The 17,433-nt window shown below is 37.5% G+C and overlaps 7 protein-coding genes across 7 annotated transcripts; 2 read left to right on the top strand and 5 right to left on the bottom strand.

The window, feature by feature from the left end:
• Window positions 1-18: 18 nt before the first annotated feature.
• Window positions 19-709, bottom strand: B0P05DRAFT_461515 (Isoprenylcysteine carboxyl methyltransferase family-domain-containing protein; the record flags this gene model as incomplete). Its single annotated transcript, XM_051574077.1, has 3 exons — window positions 19-238; window positions 287-536; window positions 583-709. The coding sequence occupies 3 exons, from the start codon at window positions 707-709 to the stop codon at window positions 19-21; spliced, it is 597 nt and encodes a 198-aa protein (XP_051439203.1).
• Window positions 710-1,021: 312 nt separating this feature from the next.
• Window positions 1,022-6,253, top strand: B0P05DRAFT_577074 (regulator of Vps4 activity in the MVB pathway-domain-containing protein; the record flags this gene model as incomplete). Its single annotated transcript, XM_051581757.1, has 17 exons — window positions 1,022-1,278; window positions 1,322-1,406; window positions 1,454-1,537; window positions 1,592-1,783; window positions 1,846-1,969; window positions 2,087-2,266; window positions 2,310-2,531; window positions 2,578-3,253; window positions 3,297-3,442; window positions 3,518-3,904; window positions 3,957-4,059; window positions 4,374-4,464; window positions 4,505-4,563; window positions 4,606-4,659; window positions 4,716-4,866; window positions 4,910-5,250; window positions 5,293-6,253. The coding sequence occupies 17 exons, from the start codon at window positions 1,022-1,024 to the stop codon at window positions 6,251-6,253; spliced, it is 4,113 nt and encodes a 1,370-aa protein (XP_051439202.1).
• Window positions 6,254-7,778: 1,525 nt separating this feature from the next.
• On the bottom strand, window positions 7,779-8,305 carry B0P05DRAFT_524704 (uncharacterized protein; the record flags this gene model as incomplete). Its single annotated transcript, XM_051576237.1, has 3 exons — window positions 8,045-8,305; window positions 7,954-7,993; window positions 7,779-7,900 (listed from the first exon to the last, which is right to left on the bottom strand). Coding segments are annotated over exons 1-3 (219 nt in total), but the record flags the coding sequence as incomplete, so codon positions are not given.
• Window positions 8,306-8,383: 78 nt separating this feature from the next.
• On the top strand, window positions 8,384-11,920 carry B0P05DRAFT_524702 (ANTH domain-containing protein). Its single transcript, XM_051576236.1, has 8 exons — window positions 8,384-8,505; window positions 8,552-8,694; window positions 8,745-8,959; window positions 9,011-9,195; window positions 9,246-9,884; window positions 9,929-10,549; window positions 10,602-11,805; window positions 11,858-11,920. The coding sequence occupies exons 1-8, from the start codon at window positions 8,403-8,405 to the stop codon at window positions 11,889-11,891; spliced, it is 3,144 nt and encodes a 1,047-aa protein (XP_051439200.1). The 5' UTR covers window positions 8,384-8,402; the 3' UTR covers window positions 11,892-11,920.
• B0P05DRAFT_524700 (uncharacterized protein) lies at window positions 11,904-12,282 on the bottom strand. Its single transcript, XM_051576235.1, has one exon. It carries the CDS (start codon window positions 12,240-12,242, stop codon window positions 11,964-11,966), a length of 279 nt encoding a protein of 92 aa, XP_051439199.1. The 5' UTR covers window positions 12,243-12,282; the 3' UTR covers window positions 11,904-11,963.
• Window positions 12,283-13,419, bottom strand: B0P05DRAFT_524699 (uncharacterized protein). The gene is made up of 3 exons (XM_051576234.1): window positions 12,733-13,419; window positions 12,508-12,681; window positions 12,283-12,438 (listed from the first exon to the last, which is right to left on the bottom strand). The coding sequence occupies exons 1-3, from the start codon at window positions 13,360-13,362 to the stop codon at window positions 12,343-12,345; spliced, it is 900 nt and encodes a 299-aa protein (XP_051439198.1). The 5' UTR covers window positions 13,363-13,419; the 3' UTR covers window positions 12,283-12,342.
• On the bottom strand, window positions 13,406-17,372 carry B0P05DRAFT_524694 (uncharacterized protein). Its single transcript, XM_051576233.1, has 10 exons — window positions 16,994-17,372; window positions 16,726-16,931; window positions 16,212-16,673; window positions 15,956-16,165; window positions 15,614-15,907; window positions 15,127-15,567; window positions 14,672-15,062; window positions 14,051-14,623; window positions 13,850-13,990; window positions 13,406-13,799 (listed from the first exon to the last, which is right to left on the bottom strand). Exons 1-10 carry the CDS (start codon window positions 17,274-17,276, stop codon window positions 13,621-13,623), a joined length of 3,180 nt encoding a protein of 1,059 aa, XP_051439197.1. The 5' UTR covers window positions 17,277-17,372; the 3' UTR covers window positions 13,406-13,620.
• Window positions 17,373-17,433: the final 61 nt, after the last annotated feature.

Below are 17,433 nucleotides of genomic sequence, written 5' to 3'. Positions count from 1 at the left end.
TTTTAATAAACACATGACTTAGTTGATAAACGGCATAAGCGTAGGCGTCTTTGCTTTATATTCTTTCCATTCTTGTCCAAAGAAACGTTCCAATGTATGTTCTTCATATTGAATACGCTCAGAAAAGAACTTTTGAAGCCAGTAGACGAATAAGCCAAAACAGATAGGATTAGCAAGCAATAGTTGAACACCTAATGCCCACCAATAGAAGCCCACATAAGAAGGGTGGCGCATAATGCTAAACTATCATAAGAATAACTCCATCTTTTTCTTCTTTTTCATGTACCTGTAAATACCATGTTTGACAAGAACATGGTTGTGTGCTTTGTAGTCTACAATATGGTGAGAGAAGTTATGTCTAGCTGAAAACATGGCAATAGTACGACAAGCTTGACCCACCACGACAAGCAAAAGACCAATATAATTAAACCAACAAAAGGTTTTGAAACGAGGAAAAAAGTAATATTCAACCAAGAATTCCAACAAGGCTACTGCATGTGCTGCATGATAATGTGCACTATGGTTGATAAGATAGGCTAGCCATGATATGTGTTAGAGATTTAGAGATAGAAAGAAACTTACAGTCAAGCGATAATTTATCAGCATTAAATAAAGCAGTAGCAAGATATTCTAAGAAATGAAATAAAGCCAAAGCAGACAGAAAGATACCGAATTGAGGGATTTGACTGCCACTTAGCAAGGCAAACATAAGGCCAGCACTACAGACTAGACCTAACAAGAAACCATAGGTGGATATATTCTGAGGACTATTTTCACCATCAAAAATACGGATCTCATCTGTGACCTGAGATGCCTTTGGTTGTTCTTTTACTAAATGAATACTGGCATCATCTCGTATGTTTAAACCTGATGAAGTACTCATCATGTCTAGATCTAATAAAAAAGAAAAAAGAAAAAAGGTCAATGAAAAATAGGTCCTTATTTTTTCCATGTCCAGCCAAGTTACACAATACATTGAAACAGCACAACGCCATACCCTTTTTTTTCTTCTTTCTTTATCATGTTTAACCCTACACGCCTTAAAGTACAGCTTAAGCTGTCTATCAATAGACTCAAGATGCTACAGGCCAAAAAGACTTCTCTTAACCAACAAAACAGAAGAGAGATTGGCACTTTATTGGAAAAAGGAAAAGAAGAAAGTGCACGTATCAGAGTAGAGCATATCATACGCGATGATTTGCTTATTGAAGCTATGGAAAGCCTAGAACTTTACTGTGATTTGCTATTAGCACGCTTTGGTTTATTAGAAACTTACAAGTATAGATATCCAAGTATAATATCAGCTAAACACTCTTGTTAGAACATGTGATCCAAGCATAGCAGAAGCAGTCAATACCATCATTTGGGCTGCTCCCCGTGTTGGAGAAGTCAAGGAACTCGGCCTAGTAAGCATGGAACTGTATCGGTTGTTAGCTTATATGCCTTCATTCAGGTACGAGATCAGCTTGCTTCCAAGTTTGGCAAGGAATTTATGATGCAAGCCTTGGAAAATACAGATGAGCAAGTCAATCCTCGAGTAAATTATCGGCCATTTATTTTATTATTTTATACTTATGTATCTTTCCTGTAGATTGTTTTGAAGCTTCAAGTCAATGCACCAGATTCATTTTTAGTTGAACGTTATTTGGAAGAAATTGCTCGTACTTATGATATTAAATGGAGATCCAGTCTCATTGAACATGAGCAAGAAGAAGAGGACGAAGAAGACGAAGAACTAGATGACGATAGTGATAGTCAACATGGAAGTGGGGGACAAGCAGAAGTAAGTCTATCCTGATTAGATCGATAGATATTGATTTGAATTAGTTATTACTTCCTTTACAGAACCCAACAACAGAAGATGATGCTCAGTTTGATTTACCCGAGATTCCTACTACTTCTCCTTTAAAGAAGCCTATGCCACCACCAACACAAGACGATCCTAATGATTTTGATGCTTTAGCTAGACGTTTAGACGCATTGAAAAAGAAATAAAATAAACGCGTATTCGTGAAACAACGAAATAAGGGCCTTTTCTTTCAATTTTTTCTTTTTCTTTTCGTAAAAACCAATATGGATGATCAAGATGGAATGGCAGTTGACCAAGATATAGTGGAGTCACTGCCAGAAGAGGAAGTTATGCCTGCTCCTGTTCTTGTTCATGATGCTACTTTTAAATCAACTTCAGTAGCATTGATTGAAAAACTCTTGCAGTTTAGCACACCTCGTCTCGATTCAAAAATAGTCAATGTCTTGTTCTTGGAAGGTAAATGACATACATTTCTCAACATGTTTATTGATTCATGTAGGCATGATGGATATCTTTATGACTCATGTGTCTCGCTTGGATCTACAAGCAGACAAGATCGAACTAGAAAAGTGTAGTGTAGAACAAAAACTAAAGTATAGTAAACACAAAAGAGACATGGAAGATATGGCTGCTTTAAAAAGATCCTATCATGCGATGGAATTCTTGTCAGGCACTACTGCCAATCATTTATGGGTTCAAAATGCAAAGTTTTATGATATTGGTAAGTTGAAATATATGTTGATTTGTATGCTTATATGTATTCTTAGTCAATCATTTGTTTGAAGTGTTTCTGCCTAACTCGCATGGCAACTTTAATCACTTTTTCAAGATATTTCAGCATTTGGTCAGGCGTCATCCTTGCGATATGTTGGATTTTGTCATTTTACGTAACAATGCGTCTATTGTTTTTCATTACATGCTGCCTTATTTAACAGAAGGATCTGTGATGGATGCCTTATTAACCTTGCTATTTGTGAGAGACATTAATCCAGAGACAAAAGAACAGCGTGAAAAGAGCCATGAAAGACTGTATGAATTAGGTTTTTTGGAATGGATGGTCAAGGCTATGCAATTGAAATCCCATCCAGATTATGTAGAAGCAATGCAGGAATTCTTTATTCGAGTGATTGAAGAAGCATCTCAAGTAGACAATGGTGATATTCTGCTGAAAGCATTAAGGACAGACAAAGGCAAAGATATCATGGAGATCCTTGTTAAACAGACGATTCACAATGCACCTTCAGAAGAAAGAGAACGTACAATCACTATTATCAAATTACTCGTCAAGAGTGGCATGTTGACTACCAGAACATCTTCTTTATCTCAACCAGTACAAGGACCATTGTATTTTGTATCCTTACGATCCCAAGACCTGCTGATAGAATATATTGCTGAATTCTGCCATTTGTTTATCAAGGACCGTAAAGACAAGAATACGAAAGAGTAAGTACTGTTTATTTTATTGAGTGTTTCTTATGTTGGTTAGACGCCCTTTGACAACATCAGATATGGACTTGTTAGACATTATCTATCAAACACTCTACAATGCAAATGAAAAAGTGGAAATGCTGGCATCCATTCCTAGTGCATTCTGGAAGATTCTGACCAACTCCTTTTTTGAAAAATCAACAAGTAATATTTACCATACACTATTCTATCGCATTGTATGCCTTGCATTGGCCATCAATCATGAACCTACTTTATTAGTGCTTGTCAGAAAACAGAGTCTGATTACACGTATGATAGATGCCTATCAAAGCAAACAAAAGACAGACAACCGAGGATTTATCTTGTTAATCTTGAATCAATTGCGTTTGATGGCAGACGCACGCCATTCTGCTCTGATTAACCGCACTATGGCTGAACATCCTCGCTACCAAGAATTTCTACCCACATTAAGAAAGGATACCCTTGCTCAGACAGAATCTATTTATGCCTGGAAATTAGAAGCATGTCCTAGACCACCAGCTCATATTGGACCTACACCTCCTATCCAATCTGTTCAATTCTCTCCTTATGCAAGTACACTGCCTTTAATGACCAATGCCAATGACCATGATGAAGCTGCTGCTGGTATTGATCTAGGCAGTGATTGTAAGTAATCATGTTTCTATTATTATTATGAAGCTGACATGGAGGCTATAAGTTGCCTATTGTTTAGGGTTTAAAGAGACAGAGAATGGTATTGAAACGCCTTATGAGTATCTATCTCGCAGAAATTCAGATCATTCAATAATACAAGAACCTGGGTTTCCAATGGACATCATCTGGGGTGAGAGTCTTACAGCAGATACATATGATCATCAAGAAGTAGAAGTCAGTGATAATATCCATATTAATACACATAGCTCAAAGACTAAAAAGAAGAAGAAAAAGAAAAAGAAGCATCACTAAGAGTCTTAATTCACTCAATAAACTGAAGTGTACCTTTTTATTGGCTTTTTTTTTTTTTTTTTTTTTTTTTAGATTTCCGCTATTTGGGCGCTGGAACGACTATATATAAAAAAAAAATCTGTTGTTAAACCACCCCCTTTCCTTCAGTTTTTTCAAAGATGTACTCTAGTTCAGAAGAAGAAGAATATGATTGTCCTCTTTGTATGGAAGAGTTAGATATTGCTGATAGAAATTTCAAGCCATGTCCTTGTGGATATAAAGTAGGTTTATTGCTGTTTATCCGAGTTATTTACTGTTTAGATATGTCGTTTTTGTTGGCATCATATTCGTGAAAACCTCAATGGACGTTGTCCTGCTTGGTAAAGAATGACATGGGCCTGATTAGTATTGACATTGTATAGTCGAAGAGAATATTCTGATCAAAATGCTGAATTTGAGCCTATTAGTGCTGATGAGTAAGTCTAGACGCCAAAAAAAAAAAAAAAGAATGGACAATAACTCACCTGATTAGAATCGCTCGTATCAAACGAGAAAAGAAAGAAAAAGAACGACAACAAAAAGAAATGGAAATGGCCAATCGACGTCATTTGGCAAACATGCGAGTTGTTCAAAAGAACTTGGTCTACATTATTGGTCTTCACCCTAAATTAGCGACAGAAGAAGTAAGTAGCCAGTCATATTAATCACGATGACTAATGATGTTAGACGATCCGATCTCCAGATTACTTTGGCCAATTTGGCAAGATTGCAAAGATTGTGATCAATAAGCGACAGATTGCGCCTACTTCCCATGCGAATGGAGCCACTTCGATGCAACCTAGTGCAGCTGTTTATGTGACTTATAACCGCAAAGAAGATGCCACCAAAGCAATTCATGCAGTAGATGGCAGTGTTATGGCAGGAAGAATATTGAGAGCGTCTTATGGTACTACCAAGTACTGCACCTATTATCTTCGTAACATGAATTGCCCAAATCCCAACTGCCTTTATCTGCATGAACCTGGGGAAGATGCAGACACGATTTCAAAAGAAGAATTGGCTACAGGGTAAGGATGCTTTAGTAAAGAATACAGCTCATTGTTGAATAGAAAGCATCATATGCGAGATCAAATGTCCCAAGATACAGATAATGAAGACCATGAAGACCATGAAGAAGATGTCTATTCACCTTCTTCAAGACAATACAGTTCACCTTCTTTATCTAATTCTGATTTCCCTCCAGTTTCTTTAGCAAGAAAACTAGAAGATGAGCGATCAGCATTACCAGCTACTGCTTCTTGGGGAAAGACAAGTACACCTGGTACTCCTATAGCCAAACATAGTCCATTGCCTTCTTCATCCTCTTCTTCTGTCGATAGAACTGCTTTAACACCGGATGCTTTTGGACCTCCTTTGGCAGTAGCAGTAGCACAACAACAACAACAGCAACAACAAAAACAACCCTTGTCACCCACCGTACTAAAGCGAAAATTAGAGAAAAAGAAACGTAAAGAAATGCTTGCTAAACAGAGAAAAGAAGAAGCTGCTGCTGCTCAAACTACTATGCCGTCTCCTCCTCCTACAACAATGCCCTTATCCCAAAAGACAACTGAACACAATCCATTCCAACATGATGGCCTAGTGAATTTTGTATTGGGACGTGCATTTGATCAAGTCTGTTTACCTACTCAATTCGTGCAAGAAGAAGAGGATATTCCAGTGGGTGTATCTGCCTTATATGACTTTTCTTCTTCATCCTCTACAGGATCAGAAGATATTTCATTACCACAACAACAACAACAACAACAACAACAGCAACATTTGATTGATGTGTTAAACATGGACAAGATGAATTTGACAAGCAACGGAGTGTCTCCTTTAGAATTCCTGACACATGCAATGCCTACACCAACTTATATGGGTACATTCAATCCTTTTGCTCATCAATTACTCAGATCACCACAACAAATGGCTTCTTCTTTACCTAATGTGTTGGAGAATAATACTAGTAGCGGCTTATTTGATTCACCAGTACGTAAGACTTCTCGGTTCGGTTTTGCTCAATTCTAATAATAAAGGATTTATGTTTATTTTTTTTTCTTAAAAATGCCAAAGTCTTGGTTCAACAATCTTTGTCAGATTGTATCCATCTTCCACAGGGCGTAGACCTGCTTTGGCGTCGTGGAAGTCCCTCCAAGTCCTCAACGTCAACAACCTTACTACCAACTAACTTTCGGTTAGAAAGCCAAACTCATTGTATTGCGTAAAACAACGCCGGCAAAAGGGTCATGTCCACCTCTTCATAGAAAAGGCGAATAAGGCACGTGCCAAAGCACTATAGCTGGTCGCTAAGCCCTCGACGGTCGCTAATACAACGCGTTTTATCGCTAATAGCAAGTATAGGACAGACAAGGAAAGAGAGTTTACCTACTACGGGATACGGGTCAAAGACCACCGATGACTGCACTTAACCATCCAAAACAAAGCCAGCGTTTTAATCTATGATTTAAACTAAACAAGAAAACACAGGCAAGAAAAACAACAAACAGTATCCTCGCATAACATCTAGGGGCGGCCAAAGCAACAATGGGCAGGCGCATACCACCAGACACAAGTAAAGGTTGTAGCTCTCCTCTGATGAGATTCAAACTACTGTTAGTACTCATGTGTGACCTAGAGACTGAGGGATAACCTTCCCAATCGCAGAAGGCCATCAAAAGGCAGGGTCAGGGTCAAAAGTATTGGATGCCGTCATTCGCCGTACATGATAATAGGTTAAACTAAAGGAAAAAAAAGAAAAGAAAAAGAAAATTTGTAGACATAGCTTGATGACGTCAACACTCTCGCTTGTGTCGAGCATTTTTTTGAGAAAGAGCTATCTGAGTTTGAATTGATATTCTCATTTTAAAAAAAAAAAGACATTTGAGATCCACCTTTGCTATAATCCCTTGTGGAAGGCTGTATCTCTTAGATATCAACAATTGTGTCAAATGCCAAGTAATTGAAATGATGTCCTCTACTTGTGGTACTGGCATTGCCATCTGTAGCATTGAACAAGACAAGATATATTGAGTACTGACTCTAAGGAGCAACGAACGAAAAAGTAGCCAAAAAGGAAGGGTTATCAAAATAGTGTATTAACAAAATGGTAAATACAAACCTAAGGTATCTAATGATGTAAGAACTACAGCATGTTTGTTAGTAAAATATCGAGCTATCCTTGAAAAACGTATTTTCAGTTTCTGAACTATAGCGTACACTTTTTATTCATATTAAGACATGTTGTGTCTATAATGTCTCTATCGACCACCAGTTACAAAATAGTGAAAATTAAAGATTTCGTAAACGGTATCATAAGGGCAAAATGACGATTTTCTCACTTTTTCAAAACGTGCTCTATTTTTGCACAAAAATGCTCCTTTATGTATACTCAAACAAAGGGAATTGGAAGGTAGAAATGATGGTTCATATCGATAAATAGTTGCACCTGCAGCGGGCTGCCAATCCGTCTGTGGTACTATTATGCTTGCCCATTGTTTGTCAAAACGAATTGCGAGGAAAGCTATGAATCAAAATTCTACAATACACCTGATACCCGAAAAAAGACACATAAGGAGAGGATTAGAAGCATATCAAGTAGATTGATTTTGCCCATCCCCAATGGAATTAAAGAGCCACAAAGTCTATAGTTATGAGTATTCAACTTGCCGATCCATGCTAATGTTTATGTGACTTTTGAGCAGCACTTTTTTTCTTTATGTATGCCTTACAAAAAAAGACACCATTCGCAATGCTATATAGCCTGAAAGACTGTTTTTATAATTAGATAGTCCTGTCTTGTTGCCATTGTTCTACAAATACCTCATGGAACCACTGTATGGAATGGAAAAGAATATCTGTGTCACTTGATGAGCGCATCAAACGGAGTTTAGTTTACACTCTATGGAATCATATGCTTGTACGCATAAAGACATCAAATAAAATTCTCGAGAATTCAACTACAAACTACCACTAAAGACAGCGTCTACTGATAGTTTCACTCCTTTAACTTGACATGTATAGCCAACAGGAAATACAAACGATCAAAAAGAAAAGAGAGAGAGAGAGAGAGAGAGAGAGAAAAAAAGAAAGAAGAGAGCGGGAAAAGAAAATCGAAAACGTCCCGCAAGTATTTAATTCCCATTTTAATTACACATACGTCTTTTATTCTTTTAAAGATATGTCCTACCTCTCTGCTGAAAAGGCAGAATCTGAACTCGCTCAGAGTATCAAGAAAGCTTGCAGTATTGAAGAAACTGCTCCTAAACAAAAGCACGTTAGAAGTAAGTTGTCGTTTGAATAAAACACCTATTAAGCTGTATAATATAGAATGCATCGTCTATACTTGGGACCATAGAACATCAGCTATTATCTGGAATATCCTTAAAGTGCAGCCTTTACTTTCTGACGAAGTACAAGCTTTTAAGGCTCTCATTTTGGTGCATAAAGTGGTGAAAGATGGTCATCCCAATGTACATAACACATTGCATACGCGCTCTTTAGCTCATCTCGTTTACTGTAGGTTATTAAAGATGCCCTTCGAGAAACTGGTTGGCTTGAGACATGTGCTCGTAGTGTGAATGGAGAGGGTATGCGTGGTTATGGTATGCTTATTCGTGCCTATGTTGATTTCCTTTTACACAAACTTCAGTACCACCGTACACACCCCGAATTCAATGGTACTTTTGACTATGAAGAGTACATTAGTTTAAAGAACATTGATGATCCTAATGAAGGGTAAAGTATATTTCTTTTTTTAAAAAAACAGGTCTAATCACCACAGTGTAGTTTCGAGACCATCAGTGACTTAATGACCTTGCAAGATCATATAGATCGATTCCAAAAAACCGTGTTTGGTAGTTTCCGTCACCATTCAAACAATGAATGCCGTATTGCTGCTCTTGTGCCTCTTGTGGAAGAAAGTTATGGTATTTATAAATTTATCACAAGCATGATGAGAGCCATGCATCAGCGTAAGTAGAATTAAGCAAAAAAAAAAAAGTGACTCAGTGAAGGAAATTAGGCACCGATGCTTCTGAAGCACTTGCTCCCTTAAGACAAAAGTTCAATACACAACATTATGCTCTTTTGAAATTCTATTATGAATGTTCCAACTTGAAATACTTGACGAGTCTGATCAATGTGCCTAAGCTCTCACCCGATCCACCCTCTTTGATTGATGCCAATACACCTCAATTACCTAAGCGCCCTGAAGTAGCTCGTATCGAAGCCCCTCCACCACCACAAGCGTCTCCTGAACCTGTCATTGACTTTTGGTCCGAGAAGCAAGCACAACAACAACGAGAGTACGAAGAACAACAAAGAAAATTAGCTCAACAACGCGCTGAGGAACAAGAACGTATGCGACAGATGCAAATGCAACAACAGCATGAATATGAAGAACAACAGCGAAGAATGGCTGACCTTGAACGTCAAAGACAAGAAGAGCTCCTGAGACAGCAAATGCAGCATCAGCAAGTAGGCAGAATTAACGATTTGGAAATGCAGATTTTGAATGCTCGTAATCAACTTGAACGTAACCAAATGATGTTGGAACAATACGATAGAAGAGTTAAGGCACTTGAGCAAGAGCTGGCTTCTGTCAATGCCAATGCTCAACTTAGGGATCAATCAAAAGATGAGCTTATTCGCTCTCTTCAATGTAAGTAGTGTAAGTTGGGTGGAGGATACTGATATGCTCCGTAGCTGAAATTCAAATGTGGAAGAACAAATATGAAGCATTGGCTAAGCTTTACAGTCAATTAAGAAAAGAGCATATTGATTTGCTTAATAAATACAAGGGACTTCAAGTCAAGGCTAATTCTGCACAAGAAGCCACAGAAAAACTAGAACGTATGCAAGCTGATATGCGTGCAAAGAATGTCGAACTTGCTGATCTGATCCGTGAGCGTGACAGGGCACGCAACGAGTTGGCTCGTTTACAAGGTAACCAGCGTGAAGATATGGATCGTTTGCGCCGTGAATTGGACGATGCTCGTAATCAAATGCAAAACATGGGTAGATCAAAGGGTGATGAAGTCAGTGCTCTCCTTGCTAAATTCAACAGAGAAAAGCAAGACCTTGAAGCCAGTTTGATGGAAAAGCAAGCCTTGATTGATGAATTCCTCAAGCAAATTGAGGATCAACAAGGTGAAGCTGATCATATCCGTCAAGAAAAAGACGAAGAAATCGCTGTGTTGCAAGCTGGTATGGATGAATGTCTTTCACAATTGGCAGAATTGCAACAAAATGATCGACAACAAGACCTTCAAGATGAGCTCGATCGTTTACAAACTGCACAAACCGATAAGTTAAATCAAGTCTTGGGTAAGTTTCTTTACTGTTTTCAATGCGTCTTTTGTCTCACTTGTTTATGCAGACTGTATTTTGACAACTTGTATTCAAAAGATCAATGACGGTATTTATGATATTGAACAACCCACTTCACACGGTAATGAAAACTCTACGCCTGAATTGGCTTTGTCTATGATTGAAAGAGCCAGTATTACTTCTGTTGAGTTCATGTCTGCCTTCAGTCGATTCTTAGATGGCAGTAATACAGGTGATCATACAGGCACAATCACACGAGCTCTTGAGTTCTCTGATACTATCCTTGACGTCCTTCAACACTCTAAGGGTATTACTCAATTTGTCATGAAAGACGAAGACGGCGAAGAACTTGTTAAACTCGGCAAAGGATCTGCTGAAGCATGTATCCAATACTTTAGCAGTGTCATGTCTAGTTATCTCAAGATGCTCCCTCCTGCTCAACGTCCTGAAGTTGTAATTCAAGGTGACATGCGTGTCCAAGAAGCCTTGACAAGACTTTCACAAAAGACCGAAGATCTGATTTTGACAGGCGCTACTGATGTCAACAAGATGTCTGAAGGTGATGTAGGTGATCTTGTTGAACAAGAAATGACCAAGGCTGCCCGTGCCATTGAAGATGCTACCCTCAAGATTCAAGATTTGATGCGTCGTCCAGCTAATCCCAATTTTTCTGCTACAGACATTCAAGTCCATCAATTGATCTTGAATTCTGTCTTGGCATTGACTAATGCTATCGGTAACTTGATCAAGTGTGCTACTCTCTCACAACAGGAGATTGTTGCCCAAGGACGTGGTTCTTCCTCAAAAGCTGCTTTTTACAAGAAACATAATCGTTGGACTGAAGGTCTTATTTCAGCTGCCAAGTCCGTAGCTGTAGCTACAAATTTACTTGTGGAAGCTGCTGACGGTGTCATCAGTAAAACTCATTCTTTGGAACAATTGATTGTTGCTTCAAATGAAGTTTCTGCTGCCACAGTTCAATTAGTATCTGCTTCTCGTGTCAAGTCATCATTCATGTCTCGTACTCAAGAGCGTTTGGAATTGGCTGCTAAGGCTGTCAAGGATGCTGCTGCCGAATTAGTCAAGCAAGTCAAGGGTCTTGTTGCTCAACAAAACAAATCAGATACGTTGGATATTGACTTTAACAAACTTTCTGTGCATGAATTCAAGCGTAGAGAAATGGAACAACAAGTCAAGATCTTAAAATTGGATGCTGAATTAACGAATGCTCGTCGTGTTCTTGCTGAAATGAGGTAAGTCTTTTTGAGAAAATAATAATAGTCCATACTAAACTCTTTGTTATAGACGCAGTGGTTATCATACGGAAGAAACAGAATAAACGTCATTATCATTTTTTCATTATTTACAAACATATTTTATTTACTGTTTAAAGTTGAGCTATTTACAACATTTAAGAGTTCCATTTTTGTTGAGCTTGACCTTGGGTCTTTTGAGCTTCACCACGCATTTGACCAGTAGTATTACCAGTAGCGCTGTTCATATTGGAGTTAACGGTACCCTTGGTTTCGTTCTTCATGCCTTCCATCTTGCCACCAGTGGATTGACCCATACCACAGGCCTTACCTTGAGTATCTTGAGCAGCACCTTCAGCAGCCATTCTTTCATTGCCCATCATTTCTCCGGCAGCCTTCTTCATTTTACCAGCAGCTTGATCCCATTTACCTTCCATTTTGAATAATAATGTTTAATTTGATTTATAACGCAATATAACGCAACAAGACGAGTTGGGGTTTATATATGTTTTTTTTATTGTTTATTAAAAGACATAATTATGATGTGAGAGTGTTTCGCGTCAATTGAAAAAGACGTGTTTGATCCTCACTGGAGCACCGAAGTAATGTTGATAGGATAGGTACCAATTGAGCCTAAAATACAAATTAAATACATATGTCCACTAGGCCATTTTTTTTTTTTTTTTTTTTTTTTTTACTTACGCGCGTGTTTTTTCGTTCAAGGAATTTGAGAATAACATTACGGAGGTATTCAATATTGACCCAATCTTGTTCTGTTTTGCTTAATTTACGTATTTCTTCTTGCAAAGTTTTATTGTTTGTCTTTAAATGATGCTCTTTTAATTTCGCTCTTGTTTTTTCCTCATTCAATGCAACCTAAACATTTTGTTGTTAGATCCACTTATAGGTTTGTAAATGGGTTATTACGTTTTCTCGATTCATTTTCTCACACTTTTCTTGCCAATGCAACACACTTTGCTCTAATTGACCCAGTTTAACTTGAAGTTTTTGATTTTCTCCTTTTGATTCGTTGCATAATAATGCATGATTTTTTGATGTAGTCATTCCCATTGTCTCATTACGCACGGCTATTAATTGATTCAGGGATTGTATGGTCGATTCAGCTTCTTCAAGGCTATTTTCAGCTTCTTTCCATCGTTTTTCGATGATATCAGCGCGTTCGTTTTCGATGAGTAAAGCAGCGCGTGTTGCATGATATTCATTACGTGTTTGATTCAACTCTATCTCAAGTGAGACATGGTCTGACTGGAGTTTGGCAAGTTCGTGTGGCATGTTGGGGTTTTCTAGCATGATAAAAATCAGGTTCAGTTTCTCTTCGTCTAGACTATTGAGCCTAGGCAAAAGACTGGATAGTTTAGGAGACGTGTTTGATAGCTGCTGAAGAGCGAGTAGTTCTTGTCGAAGAAGATCAGCTTCTTGTATAAAGAACACAACGTTCTTTTTTGACTCTTCTCTTTCTAGACGTAATTCTTCTATTTCATTTGTTAAACGAATAACTTGTTGTTGAAGTATTTTTTTATTGTTTGAAGGGACCATTTAAAGAATGAAAAAATAAAAATGTTGTCAAAACATGTGATTCTTTTTTTAAAAAAAGATCGATTTGGTATATAGATTTATTATGATTATTTTAGAATAACTGGTTGTAGTTCAAAAATGTGTTGGTATATAGAATTTGTCTTGTCCAGCATGGTGCCTAATATAAAGGGTCCTTTGGATTTGTGACTATGTTGTAAACAATCCAAGTTTTTCTCTTGTATCACTTGTTCCAAATGTCCCTATAACAATGTGAATTATTCAAATCATCATATACGCATACACACATACATCAATGGCACTTCTTATTTCAATGAACTGCTGTTCAAATGCAATCACGTATGGATGGTGAAAGGCAAATGCAGTCGGGTGGCCTTCCCATTCAATCTTGAATTTATGTTGAGCTCGTCTTCCCTTTTTATCAATGTAAAAAGCATATTCTAAATTAAAGGATATGAGATTCAAATCTTACCCCTTTTTATCAACTTACTGTCGTAACAAATAAGATACTCTCCATTTGGTGCTTGGAAAACAGCAATGCGTTTCACAACTGGGTTAAGCTTCATTTGTTCATCTACTTTTTCATTTCTTGTGATGAAATTCAAATGTTTATCAGAAGGATCTAAAAGACCTAGGTAATAAATGAGTTTCTCTTTTTTTTTTTTTTTTTTTTTTTCTTTTCTAAAATCACTTACTGTCTGCTTTTTTGTCTTCATATCAACAGCTACAATACCAAGAGGTGTTGTCAATAATAACATAGATCGTGTATTATCAATTGCCCAGACATCACAGGGACTGTAAATAGACTTGAGCTGAGTCACTTGGGTATTTGTCAATGACAAAGCAGAAGAGGATTTAATAGACAATCTTCCTAATAACGACTTCTTTTTGAGCTCTGTTTTTGGCATAGAAGGTTCAAACAAATCGATTTCGGTACCATTGACAGAAGGTGGTTTTGGTACACAGATCAAGGTTTGATCAAGGCATTTTCCTACATGGAAAAAGGATACATTCGTACGAATTTTTCGACCAAAGCATTGAATGCTTTTGATCCCATCGGGTTGACCATTGATAGTAATATCAAGAGGATATTGCCACAGGGTGTTATCAGCCAAGACCAGCAAGAGCTGATAATCTTCTAGTACATGCACTTGAGTTACTTTTTCAAGAGGTAATATCTTTCGAGGAACACCTGTATGAACAGAATGATTAGGACCTACATAAAGACCAGCATCTGTGGCCAACATGTAGCTTTTGCCTTGATCTATTGAACCACATGAGCACATAACGTATATTTTTGTATACTTGTTACCAAAGATCAACATGTGATGTGCTTTGATGTCTGCGAAAAACTCGTATCGCTTTGTACTGTCTACTATTTCAAATGCTGGCTGTCTCTTCAGCTTGGTGTCGCGTTGCTTTTGAATAGTTTCATTCCATGATTTTCGATTGGGCTCATTAGGTGCGTACAGTGTAATTGCATCCTCCAGGTTTTTACCTTGATGATAAAAAGTGATAGGTGCCCCTGTTCGTGTGTTTTGCTCAATAGGCTGTGAATTAAATGTATTAATCTTATGGGTTGTGTTATTAGGTGAAGGTGGTAAGGTGCGATCCAAAGCAGACAATATAGTAAGTGATTTCTTTCGTTGTAGACCATCATAAATAGGAGGCAAGTTGGCACCCAAAAGTTCAATAGGTATTGGCTATACATATAAGTCTCTCCAGAAAACACACAAACACACACACACACACACACAAAAGACCTACTCTTTTCTGAATCTGATAATGCTCAATAGCATTTATCATCTTGACTTTGGCAATCATCAAATAATGGTCGAACAAAATGACTTGATATCGTGTTGAATCAAGTGCTGCTGTCTTTCTAAAAGTGCCTTGTTTGATAATACTTCGTTCTGGTTTAAGCAGTCTCAAGTTCATGACATCCTTTTTGTTCTTGAATGATAAGTGGTGATGAATTTGTTCAAGGTCGAATCTGTTTTTAGCTGCTCCTGCTGCATTATTAACACGCTGCAACAATTGTTTGATGGTTTCAATAATAGAAGGTATTTTCTCTTTATCAGGATGAGTAGGTAAAGTGCGTGCATAAATCTTGTCTAATAATAAAGTGTATCTTCCAAGCCGTGTGGTTGGTTTTGTGAGATATCCATTTAATTCCAATTTTCGTGAAGAAATATCTCTTTCTGTTTGCTATATCATACAGTCAGTCGTAGTGCATCTATCAATATGTGCGTACCTCTGCAAACAATGCAAACTTAGGATTGTTGTATCGCTCATGTTCATACATATGTTTCGCTTGATGCTGTCTGGCGCCATAGTACACAAAAGGTTCAAATTCAGCTACAAAATGCTGCATGATATCACTAATTTGTGAAACAATAGGATGCTCCTGTTGCCTTGCCCTGAGAGCCAAAGTAAGATTATTGCTAATTTCGCGAATCTCAATCAAGTTTGAAAAGACTCTATCAATGAACTCTTCTCTGCGATGTTTGGGTATGATATCACTTGTCTTGAGAGGTTCAATCCACATCTACACAAAACTATGTCAATGTGTACATTGTGTTATATAAGTGGGTACCTTGATCACGTATTCAAGATCTTTCAGAAAGTTTTCTTCCGTGTACACAAGTTCAAATATGGTTTCTTGTCTTTTCCTTTCGTTTGCTGGTGTAGACAGAACAATATAGTCATCCACTGTCTGACTCCATAACTGCTGATGTTTTTGAACTTCATATGCATAAGCTGTTGCTCGTTTTTCTCTTGTGTCAACACTAAGAGGTCTCTTTCTCTATAAGGAAAAGTTAAATCATCGTTGTGAGAAATTTTCAGTTTACCAGTTTTTCTCTTTTAGGACATGTGTAACTGTAGCAAGGGTACACATTGTCGTAACAAGTAGGTGTATAACAGTGCGTAAGTTCAGTGTAAACACCATTAGGTAATAATTCCTTTTGTAAATTTGGGCTATGTGTGGCCGTAGTTGTTTCTGTACTGAGTGAATTGTGATCATCATCTTCGTCAAAATCGTCGTCATCACTAGTATAGCTATTAATGATGGTTGAAGTCACTGAGTGCGATGTGAGTGTGGTAGATTGATCAGTGTTGCTGCTGCTATGTGTTGTACTCGATTCGTGATTAGTGTGAAAGAGAAGTTCATTGAACTGATAAATCTCGATAATATCATCTATCAATCTCTTTTCGTAATTCACATCGTGAAAAAATCGTTGCATTTCAAGTGCACGGCCCACCCTTAAGGCAAGCTGACGATCTACTGTGCCTAATATATCCTTCAGTTTATCCTAAACAGAGAAAGTGAATATCAGTTCTAAATAACAGTAATTTACTTGTTACCACTGCTTCTTTTCCATCAAACACATTATGATACTCAATATCGTTTTTTATTCTGTCACTCAAGATAATGCGTCGTTTCAATTCATATGCGACTGAAGACAAAAACGCACGATAATATCGAGGCGGTTGATTATTTAGGGTTTTGAACAACGACTGTTGCTTGTTTTCGGGTATCGTTGAAAGCGACCGTGATTGCATATCAAATGCTAAATAAAGAACGATTTAGTCAGGCACAAACAGTCTATCTATGTTTTTTTTTCTGTCTAACCTGACATTTTAGTGTTTGTAGGAGAATAAGAAGGATTGGATTCAGTCTGAATGTTTGGTATATTTTCTTTTTTTGGATCTTTTGTTAAAGTAAAAGAAACAGAGACCGATGACTTTGGTTGAGTTTGTGGAGAAGAGGATGTCACTCTTGTTGTAAGTGACCTTTTTAAGCCGAATCGAGTAGCATGTTGTAGCAATTGGCTACCGTTTCTTTGTAACAAATTGTGTTTCTTTTCTAATTTATTTGTTGTGGTTATGGCTATAACTGTTTGCGGCAGACTCATGATAACAAGTTTTGTTTTGTGCTTTAGAGCATATAAGATGTATTTTGTTGTTTTTTTTCTCAACTTGAGAGAAATAACACAAGACTAGAAAAAAAAAGAAAGGGATGAAAAAGAAGGCAAACGAACTTTTTTTGAAGATAATAAAAAAAAATCAGGC

This window comes from Gilbertella persicaria (assembly GCF_025201335.1).
Source record: "Gilbertella persicaria strain CBS 190.32 chromosome Unknown B0P05scaffold_3, whole genome shotgun sequence".
In the NCBI taxonomy this organism is placed as follows: Eukaryota; Fungi; Mucoromycota; class Mucoromycetes; order Mucorales; family Choanephoraceae; genus Gilbertella; species Gilbertella persicaria.
Note: the sequence above shows the minus strand (reverse complement) of the source record. Positions and strands in the feature narration are given on the sequence as shown.

Bases quoted from the DNA above. Each gene is read 5' to 3' on its own strand.
- B0P05DRAFT_524699 (XM_051576234.1), bottom strand. From the start codon at position 13,362: ATGGTCCCTTCAAACAATAAAAAAATACTTCAACAACAAGTTATTCGT. The intron at 12,682-12,732 runs GTAATAACCCAT...CAAAATGTTTAG, and splicing joins AGAAAATGAATCGAGAAAAC to GTTGCATTGAATGAGGAAAA. The intron at 12,439-12,507 runs GTAAGTAAAAAA...TTTGTATTTTAG, and splicing joins TTGAACGAAAAAACACGCGC to GCTCAATTGGTACCTATCCT.
- B0P05DRAFT_524702 (XM_051576236.1), top strand. From the start codon at position 8,403: ATGTCCTACCTCTCTGCTGAAAAGGCAGAATCTGAACTCGCTCAGAGT. The intron at 8,506-8,551 runs GTAAGTTGTCGT...TGTATAATATAG, and splicing joins TAAACAAAAGCACGTTAGAA to AATGCATCGTCTATACTTGG. The intron at 10,550-10,601 runs GTAAGTTTCTTT...TTGTTTATGCAG, and splicing joins TAAGTTAAATCAAGTCTTGG to ACTGTATTTTGACAACTTGT.
- B0P05DRAFT_524700 (XM_051576235.1), bottom strand. From the start codon at position 12,242: ATGGAAGGTAAATGGGATCAAGCTGCTGGTAAAATGAAGAAGGCTGCC.
- B0P05DRAFT_524694 (XM_051576233.1), bottom strand. From the start codon at position 17,276: ATGAGTCTGCCGCAAACAGTTATAGCCATAACCACAACAAATAAATTA. The intron at 16,166-16,211 runs GTAAACTGAAAA...TTTTCCTTATAG, and splicing joins GTCCTAAAAGAGAAAAACTG to AGAAAGAGACCTCTTAGTGT. The intron at 15,908-15,955 runs GTACCCACTTAT...AGTTTTGTGTAG, and splicing joins ATCTTGAATACGTGATCAAG to ATGTGGATTGAACCTCTCAA.